At 33.6% G+C, this 9,355-nt stretch overlaps 1 protein-coding gene across 1 annotated transcript in view; it reads left to right on the top strand.

Annotated features, from left to right (window-relative positions):
- The first annotated feature begins 355 nt into the window (after nucleotides 1-355).
- LOC136063116 (lupeol synthase-like) overlaps nucleotides 356-9,355 on the top strand; it is an 11,611-nt gene continuing 2,611 nt past the window's right edge. The window contains exons 1-12 of the mRNA XM_065763025.1: nucleotides 356-485; nucleotides 978-1,199; nucleotides 6,521-6,706; nucleotides 7,020-7,109; nucleotides 7,453-7,650; nucleotides 7,853-7,937; nucleotides 8,066-8,232; nucleotides 8,353-8,541; nucleotides 8,646-8,759; nucleotides 8,914-9,033; nucleotides 9,109-9,231; nucleotides 9,324-9,353. Coding sequence (XP_065619097.1) covers nucleotides 1,005-1,199; nucleotides 6,521-6,706; nucleotides 7,020-7,109; nucleotides 7,453-7,650; nucleotides 7,853-7,937; nucleotides 8,066-8,232; nucleotides 8,353-8,541; nucleotides 8,646-8,759; nucleotides 8,914-9,033; nucleotides 9,109-9,231; nucleotides 9,324-9,353 — 1,497 coding nt within the window. The 5' untranslated portion in view covers nucleotides 356-485; nucleotides 978-1,004. The remainder of the gene's footprint in view (nucleotides 486-977; nucleotides 1,200-6,520; nucleotides 6,707-7,019; nucleotides 7,110-7,452; nucleotides 7,651-7,852; nucleotides 7,938-8,065; nucleotides 8,233-8,352; nucleotides 8,542-8,645; nucleotides 8,760-8,913; nucleotides 9,034-9,108; nucleotides 9,232-9,323; nucleotides 9,354-9,355) is intronic.

The raw sequence follows: 9,355 nt of genomic DNA, 5'->3' as shown, positions 1-9,355 counted from the left end.
TGGACAGACTTGCATGGCTTTAACACTTGAACTTGAAACAAAGTTTCTTGAAGCTTAAAACACATCCTAGATCTACCCAATTACAAGTAAAATATGTTTTTTCAAAGGATTAACCAATTACATAAAATAATGACATATGTTCATAACAATGAATCACATATACCCTTAAAAACTTATTACGCAAGGAATAAATATTTTGTGAAACTAATTATTTTAGCATTTTCCTATTGTAATCTAGGCTTTGCTATTATTATAGTGCATGGGAAGCATCAAGCATACATCACAAGTCATGACTCAATTGCTTACGCCGTCCCTTCTGCTTTTACCTACCCCATTCTTCTCCTTCTCTGTATCTCTCCTATTTAAAGGGTGAAGAGCTCACAACTACTCGCATCACCCTAAGAAAATTGTTCTCTGTGCGTGCCAGCCACTTGGATTTGGTGCCTCACTAAGGAACAAACACACAATTTTCTAAATCTTTAAAGGTATCATTCAAATATTCCACCTCCTCTGTTCTTCATTTCTCGCTCTCCAATCTCTCCAATTTTCTCAAGAAAATTATCTTGATCTCTTTCTATGCAGACTAGTATTACTAGCAGAAAATGATCTTGCTGCAAAGCATGTTATATTAACGTTGTCCTAACTCCTTCGAAAAAAATAAAAAGAAAGTTGTCCTAATTAAGACCTAATCCCGTTTTTATACATTTTTCTTTGCAAAAGTTTTAATTTTTCGAGAATTTATATCATGGTTTGTTCTTAGATACGATTATAATTTGCACATATATATTTACTAAGAAATATTTTGTGGTTGGCTATGATTCATATTATACAAAGTTTCATACCAGCTATGACAGGCTCTCTCTCTCTCTCTCTCTCTCTCTGTCTCTCTCTCTCTCTCTGTGTACATAATTGGGTTTGGTTCATTTCAAATATTATTAGGCTAATGATCATATTAACTTTATCTCGTATGACTCTAGGACTTGTATTCGTTACATATTTAGAGGATGTGGAAGCTGAAGATAGCCGAAGGAGGGCCAGATTTGGTGAGTCTGAACAATTTCATTGGGCGGCAACACTGGGAATTCGACCCCGATGCCGGTACTCCAGAAGAGCGTGCTGAAGTTGAAAGAATGCGTGAGGAGTTTAAGAAAAACAGGTTTCATAAGAAGCAAAGTGCTGATCTTTTGATGAGGATGCAGGTAACTATGCCCATATATGTGTGAATATATATATATATATATATGTGTCTGTGTGTGTGTGTGTGTGTGTTTTCTCTCATACCTTTTCTAAAAAAATCATGTTGAACATTTCATCATGTTCATTAGTCTACAAGCATCATAGACTAGTCAACCAGCAACCAGTTATTAGAGATATTATGGTTCACGAGGCTTAAACATATTGCAGGCCTACATATAGGGGCAGCGTTAAGTGTTGTTCAAGGGGTTCAAATGAACTCCCTCACTTGAAAATAAAAATATTATATATAAATTTATTTTTATTAGCTTACTTTACTTTAAAAAAATATTTTTGAACACCAAGACTTGAATTTTACACACCCTAATCACAAATAAGTCCAACTCAAAACTAAACAATAACATAAGCCAACTCAACCCAAAACTAAAACAACACAGATCAGTCCATCCTAAAATCAAACAACAACACAGATCATATAGATTTCTCTCTTATGAATCTCAATTAATTATTTGACTATTTTGGTATTTTCCATTGTTATGAATACCGTTTCGGTGTCCGTTTCGGTTTACCTATTGGAACGGAATATTTCGGTTCCAGCCTATTTCGACGTACCGTTTTAGACTGTTTCGGAATTACCAATTATATATATATATATATATTAGTAATTAATCAAAAAAATGTTATTACTCATTGTTATTCTTAAGCCAAATTTTATAAATGTAATATCATATTTAATGAATGTAATATACTGTTTTAAAATAAATATTACTATAATAATAAAGTGATTAAATTAGTTATTTTAAAATTTAAATTTGGGTATTTTTGTAAATAAGCATGAAAGGAAACTCCTAGAAAGCCACTTTTCACCTTTTCACCTAATCCCATTCCATCACCCACGTGCATTTCTTACACCTTCTCCTCCACTCTTTCTTCTTCATTTTATATTTCCATCTGACTTACTCTTACAGAAGTAGTTCTTGGAAAGTTTGAGAGACCCAGACCAAAAATTTAAGTTCTGGACTAAAGAAGAAAGTTTCCAACGCAGCAAAAATTTGAGCTTCCTTCACAACTGCTCTAAATTTCTATTCTCTTCTTCTTCCTTTGTTTTTTTTTTTTTTTTTTTTAAAAAAAAAAAAAAAAAAAAAAAAAAAAACAAATCATTTGGTAGCTTTGTAGTGGATTTGATTTGAAGTTTTGAACTTCTTTAGGCGATCAGTGCTAGGTGGAAAGATGCCGTGTTGATGGGTTTGTGAGTTTAAGTTTTTTTTTCTTTTTTCTTTTTTCTTTTTTTGGCTAAAAACTGGTACCGGCCGAAATTTACATTTCGGCCGAAATTGACCGGAATCAACCGGAATGGCCGGAATGACCCGAAACTGGCCGGAATTGGACCCGAGGTGGAACGGGTGGTATTTCCATTCCGGATTGCATCCCGGTACGAAATATTCCGGCCATTCCGGCCGGAGCGGAACGAATTTAATAACACTGGTATTTTCAACTCTAAGAATAAAGAGTGAATATTTGTGAGTTGCGAGTATCTATTTCATTATAAATTTATATTATATGTGTGAGTGTGTTTACTACTGGTTATGAACTTTTTTTTAATAATTTTTTTGTGTCAATTGCGATGTGTGTAAATGTGTACATATATAGTATAAACATGATATAACTTTATATAATTTAAATTTTAGGAAATACAGAGGGTTTGTAATGATTCAAAATATGAAACTGATAGAAAGAAATTGTAAAACTTTATGCATTTGCGTGTTTTTTTGTTGGTAACTCGATATAGTCAAGTTTTATTTTAATTAAATTTTGTTTCAACTTATATTATTTAATGAACCCTCTAAATAAAATTCCTAAAGTCACCACTGCCTACATACTTTAATATATTTTCCCAAATTACTCACTCATAACAATTGAAATTTAAAAATAAAAAACTTTTAATTATAAAATTGAGACTCACCTCATAAGTTGAAAAATTATTTTATGAAACAGTCTTACATAACCCAAAAACGTGAGATCCACATATATTGTGAGGCGACGGTATCGTAACACAAGTACATTCTTTGATGAGTAATTTAAGAAATCTTGACAGACAGGGCCAACCAAATCCTTTTCATATTACAATTTTCCAAACCACCATTACCACGTAGTAATGGTGGACCATGTGATGTGATACATGGTTTCAAATTTTCAATTGGAAAGTGACTGTTTTATCACTTTCGCGCATTAAGAGACTAACCCATTAGCAGCAATGTTATAGACAGGGCCACTCAAGACCCTAAACCATCTAAAGATGATGAGAACTCTGAAAACAATTCTTTATCTGTCATTTTTGAGTAGTCAAGTGTGTAGCTTCTTCAATCCATTTCATTCAAATTAAGACACTCAAAAACCCATGCATTCAGAATAACAGGTGGAATGGTAGGAAAAAATGATCACATTTACATATATATATATATAGAGAGAGAGAGAGAGAGAGAGAGAGAGAGAGAGAGATGGGACTTGGGAAGTCATGCCTACATGCCTTGTCAAACTAGGACATCCATAGTCAAACTCATGACTTTATTTTTCTATCCATAGAATCACATTCCTATTTTCCTTTAAATAGTACTTGATAACCTTTGGCTATCAGAAAAAACACTCTTCTCCGAAGTTGGAATTGCCACACAGGTTCATATAGAATGGGAAGAAAAAATGACGGTCAAAGAGAGTGTGAACTGGAATATTGAAAAATAAAAAAAGTACACCCAATTCTTTTTTCTTTTCTTTTTTTTCCCCCAAGAGAGAGAGATGCAATTCCACAATTTGCTTACTTTTGTAGGGAGTCAGTTTCCACACGGTTTCATAATTTTATAGTTTAGAAAAGATCTGGTTTGACTGTCTTTTATAGTTTTATTCCTAGTATTCATTTTGGATTAACTTATTTTGAAGTTTAATTAATTGTACTTGTACACAATAACTAAATAAACTTTTAAATATTTAATGAAAATAAGCTCATCGTAACATACACATAAGCAAATATACCCGTTCAGTAACTTAAGGCTTAAGAAAAGAAAAGATTCGACATGGCCTTGGGTTCCACAATGATTGTGAATGGTCAATTTTGAACTTTGAAGAGTACAATTTCGTATTCATGGTTTAGCCTTTTTTGGATTTGTGGACAAAATCTACGTTATCTTTTTAAGTATTATTTAACGAATTCCTATCCCCTTCTCTTGTCTATGTGTGTTTGTTTCTGTTAGAGATATATATTAGACATATTAGCCTAATGTAATAGGCCCAAGCTCATTCCTGCTTGTACTAGTAGTCTACGGTTTAGTCGTCTATATATACTCATGTTAGGGTTCATTGTAACACAGGTTTTGTACTACACTCTTATACAATAAAGATGTAGCCCTTAAGGGATTCCTCCGTGGATGTAGGCCGTTAAGGCTGAACCACGTAACCCTCGTGTTCTCAGTGTTCTTATTCTATACTTCCTCTTCCGCATCCACTCTAGCATACACAACATGGTATAACACATTGCGTTTGATAATATTGTCCATTTAACATGGTATCAGAGCTAATATTTAACAGTTTCTATAAAAAAAAAAATAATAATAAAGTAATTACTTCACATTGCTTAAGAATGTGTGTTATATGTAATATAACTTATCTTACTCTCCCTTAAAACTTAAAAGTTATCATGGTTATTTTATTTTTATTTTTTTCTAATAAAGTTACCATAACTTTTGAGTAGAATTGAAGTGTGCCTTTATGTTAGAACTTTTTCCTTCTCCTTTGCGTGTGTGTTTATTTTTAAATAAATAAATAGTATTATTTAACAATTGGACAAGTTCAAAGACAACTTTGTAATGGGCATTAATTAGCAAAGTCAATGTAAAATCCAAATTTTGAGGTAATTATTGAGTACTCTTGGAATACTATAAATGTGTACTCCCCCTTCTCACATAACTGTGAGTCTCATTAATCAAAATTATAGTGGGATCCACAATTCATATGAGAGAAAAGAATACACATTTATGGTACTCTCAAAGTATTCAATCATTTTTTTCAAATTTGGTGACAATGGAGTATAATCAAAAGATGAGGTGAAAGGTTGCACCTTTTGGAGATCCATTATTCTTGCTGAGACAACCCATCTTTTGCAATTCCATCCACTAGGGTTTTCACATTCATTTCCTCACACAATTAGATATTTTGTTCACTGCACCTCACATAAATAGAATTGAGGTCAATTAGAAATTAAAAAATAATAATAATAATAGTCAAGTGAATTAACATTTCCTACTAGAATTCCTGGTTGATTGCTCGGCATAATTGCGTTTGAACCTTAGGAATTTCCACTATATTTCCGTGTGAAACTGTTGTTCTAAGATAGTACGAAATCTTTTTGACTTTTGGGTTATGTAATTATGGAACTTGTAAACGGAATTTCTAATAACAGCATGAACTAAAAGAATGGTGGGTTTCAGTGGTAAAATTTATTGTTGTCTAATAATGGATTTGGTTGGAATTATTCTTTCCATAAATTAGTTATAAAGAAGAAAAATGCTATGTTTACAATATTTTTATAACACTTTCATAACAAATTTAAATTGCAGGTTATTATAGGTTGTTATTGATAGAGACAAAAGTAATTTCAGCGGTAGGTTCAAATTAGAACCATTAACAATTAAAGAAAATGCTAACAGATACCCTTAGGGCAATGGTTAATAATCCTTTTAAAAAAAGTTTTATGAAAAAAAAAAGTAATTAATGTTTTGACAATTTTTTTCATTTCACATAAAAGTATGTCAAAACTTTTTTAAAATAAATTATTAACCATTATCCTAAGTGGACCTGTTAGCATTTTGTTTTTGTAAACAAAGGACAAGGTTATTTTTCAAAAATGATATTGAAGAATTTCCTCAACTCAATACACATGGATGTCATATGGATGTCCAAAAAAAAAAATGCACATGGATGTCACATCATTTCGCTTGTAGATGCTCGATTAGCACACGAGGCCCAGTTCATTGTTTTAAACCATAAATTAATGCCTAAAAGGCAGGCCCAATTGAATATATGTATCTCTCTCTCTCTCTCCATTTTTCTTTTATGAACTTTAGAAACTGACAATGGTGCATGATGATAATTACTTCATCATCAGCCTAAGCCCAAATGATGTCAATGACCACCTAAAATGACTTCAATAAATGGGAAATATTAGGAACATATCATATATTAGTGCTTTGTGTTAGACTCTCATAAATTCTATATGTGAGTTATTGTCTCATTTTACTTGGACATATCTCTAACTCTTTGATATGGAAACTCACAGCTTAGAAAGGAGAACCCATGTGGGCCTATGCCACCACCAGTCCAAGTGAAAGAAACAGAGGAGATAACAGAGGAGGCAGTGATAACTACTCTGAAAAGAGCACTGAGCTTTTTTTCATCCATTCAAGCCCATGATGGCCACTGGCCTGCTGAATCTGCTGGCCCTTTGTTTTTCCTTCAACCCATGGTATCTCTCTCTCTTTCTCTCTCTCTCTCTCTCTCTCTCTACCTTTGCCTAAGAAAAAAAATGTTGTCAAAATTGTAACACTTCTTGAATATGTTCATTCCATGAGGCCAATCAGATTAGGACAATTTCTTGGCGAATCAGATTGGTGCAATTTATTGCATATACCTTTTGATTTTTTGAATTCAAGCTCTTAAACGCACAACCAAACGTGTGTGTGTATATATATATATATTGTATTTATGACTTGCTATATGGGGATAACCCAGTGACTTGTTTGTTACATTTAACTTAACTTCAAATTATTGCCATGCAGGTAATGGCATTGTACATTACGGGAGGTCTCCATGCTATGCTTTCACCAGCACATCAGAAGGAAATAATTCGATACTTGTATAATCACCAGGTAATATTCTGTTGTAATTGAAAATAACTTTGTGCTCAAATAGCTCATAGTTCCAAAGGATCTATATAAATTCAGTAACATGGAATATTCCTTAATTTGAGAGGAAAAAAAAAGGTCAAAGGGAATGGCATCCCTTATTAATAGAAGGGTAATCACATTTTTATCCCCCATTTAATTAGGAAAAAAAAAAAAAAAAGACACTGAAAGTCATGGGAGTAAAATATACACCTAAAGTCTTTTGGGTTTCCACCTAGTGAATTGGGTGGATTTTTCTCCAATATGATTTGGAAGAAAATTCTGTCCATTTTCTTTATAAACTGATGTTCGTTTGTTTGTTGGACAGAATGAAGACGGAGGTTGGGGCTTCCATATTGAAGGTCACAGTACAATGTTTGGCACAGCTTTGAGTTACATTGCCTTAAGGCTACTTGGAGAGGGACCTGAAGATGGTGAAGACATGGCTATGGCTAGAGGACGGAAATGGATCCTTGACCATGGTAGTTTAGTAGCAATTCCATCATGGGGAAAGTTTTGGGTCACAGTATGACCAATTGAACTCGTTAGCCAATGTTGCTTTCGTTAATGTTACACTACTTAATAACTTTTTACTGAATTAATATATTTAAAATTTCACTATTTGATTATAAGTTCTTTATATTCCTAATATATATTGTCAAATTTCGTATCAACCAAATGTTATTTATTTTTGTTAGTAAACTTGAAAAGCCTCCTCTTTTGTATAGGTACTAGGAGTATATGAGTGGTCGGGCTGCAATCCACTGCCCCCAGAATTCTGGATTCTTCCTAATTTCTTCCCTATGCATCCAGGTTTTTGCAACTCACATATTTTTGTTGAAAAGAACACCTTTTAAGATGCATATCACTCAAAAAATTTATGTAGCAGTTAGCATAGTGCATGTATCTGATCGTCACAACCTTCATTATACGAAATACAGGCAAAATGTTATGCTACGGTCGCTTGGTTTACATGCCAATGTCTTATTTATATGGAAAGAGATTTGTCGGCCCAATCACCGGCTTGATTCAATCAATAAGACAAGAGTTATACAATGAGCCTTACCATCAAATTAACTGGAACAAAGCTCGGAGTACAATTGCTAAGGTTATTTGAAGTCTTTTTGCATTTCTTGTCCATGTTAGAAATATCAATATCATATCCTGCTTATTAGCAATTTTCACGAAGTTGATGCCTACATAAAACTTACACAATGTGCTAATTTAGGAGGATCTCTACTATCCGCATCCCCTCATGCAAGATATGCTATGGGATTTTCTTCACCATGTAGCCGAGCCTATCCTGACGCGTTGGCCCTTTTCAATGTTGAGAGAGAAGGCAGTAAAAGCTGCAATTGGTCATGTACGTTATGAGGATGAGAACACCAAATACCTCTGCATTGGAAGCGTAGAAAAGGTCAATACTTGTGTTGCAGTTCAATTCGAATGAAAGAAATATAAAATCAAAGTATTTGGTGTGACATCATTGAACTAAATTTGTCGAGGTTACTTGCATTACAGGTTCTATGTTTGCTTGCCCGTTGGGTTGAAGATCCAAATTCAGAGGCATACAAGCTTCATCTAGCTAGACTTCCAGACAACTATTGGGTTGCTGAAGATGGCCTAAAAGTTCAGGTAATATGACCATTCCCTTGTGTCTTTCGGTTACTTGACTTTTCAAGAAAAAGAAAAAAAGCATAATTAGCACATTCATAAGCATGTGAGCATGTTAATGCAATCACATATACTTAAAAGCATTTACTTATGATGCTTGATTTATGCGATGCAGAGTTTTGGCTGTCAGATGTGGGATGCGGGTTTTGCTATTCAAGCAATTCTCTCTTGTAATCTAAATGAAGAGTATGGGTCAACACTCAGGAAATCACATGAGTTTGTTAAGGCTTCACAGGTCAGAATATATATCAAATACTCCTTCCGTGATTCTATGAAAGATAATGCTTAACCTAATCATGTTATTTTCTAGATCCGAGAAAACCCTTCTGGTGACTTCAAAGCTATGTACCGACACATTAGTAAAGGAGCATGGACTTTCTCAATGCAGGACCATGGTTGGCAAGTCTCTGACTGCACAGCAGAAGGGCTAAAGGTAATGCCAACTCTAATACTTTTATACTAACATTCTCAAGGTTTATTTCAAAGGCAAAATTTTGAATTTTGGCAAAACCTTCTATTTTTCAGGTTGCACTTTTGTTCTCACAAATGTCTCAAGA

The sequence above is a fragment of the Quercus suber genome, unplaced genomic scaffold, assembly GCF_002906115.3.
Source record: "Quercus suber isolate HL8 unplaced genomic scaffold, Cork oak 2.0 scaffold_487, whole genome shotgun sequence".
Taxonomy (NCBI): domain Eukaryota; kingdom Viridiplantae; phylum Streptophyta; class Magnoliopsida; order Fagales; family Fagaceae; genus Quercus; species Quercus suber.
Note: the sequence above shows the minus strand (reverse complement) of the source record. Positions and strands in the feature narration are given on the sequence as shown.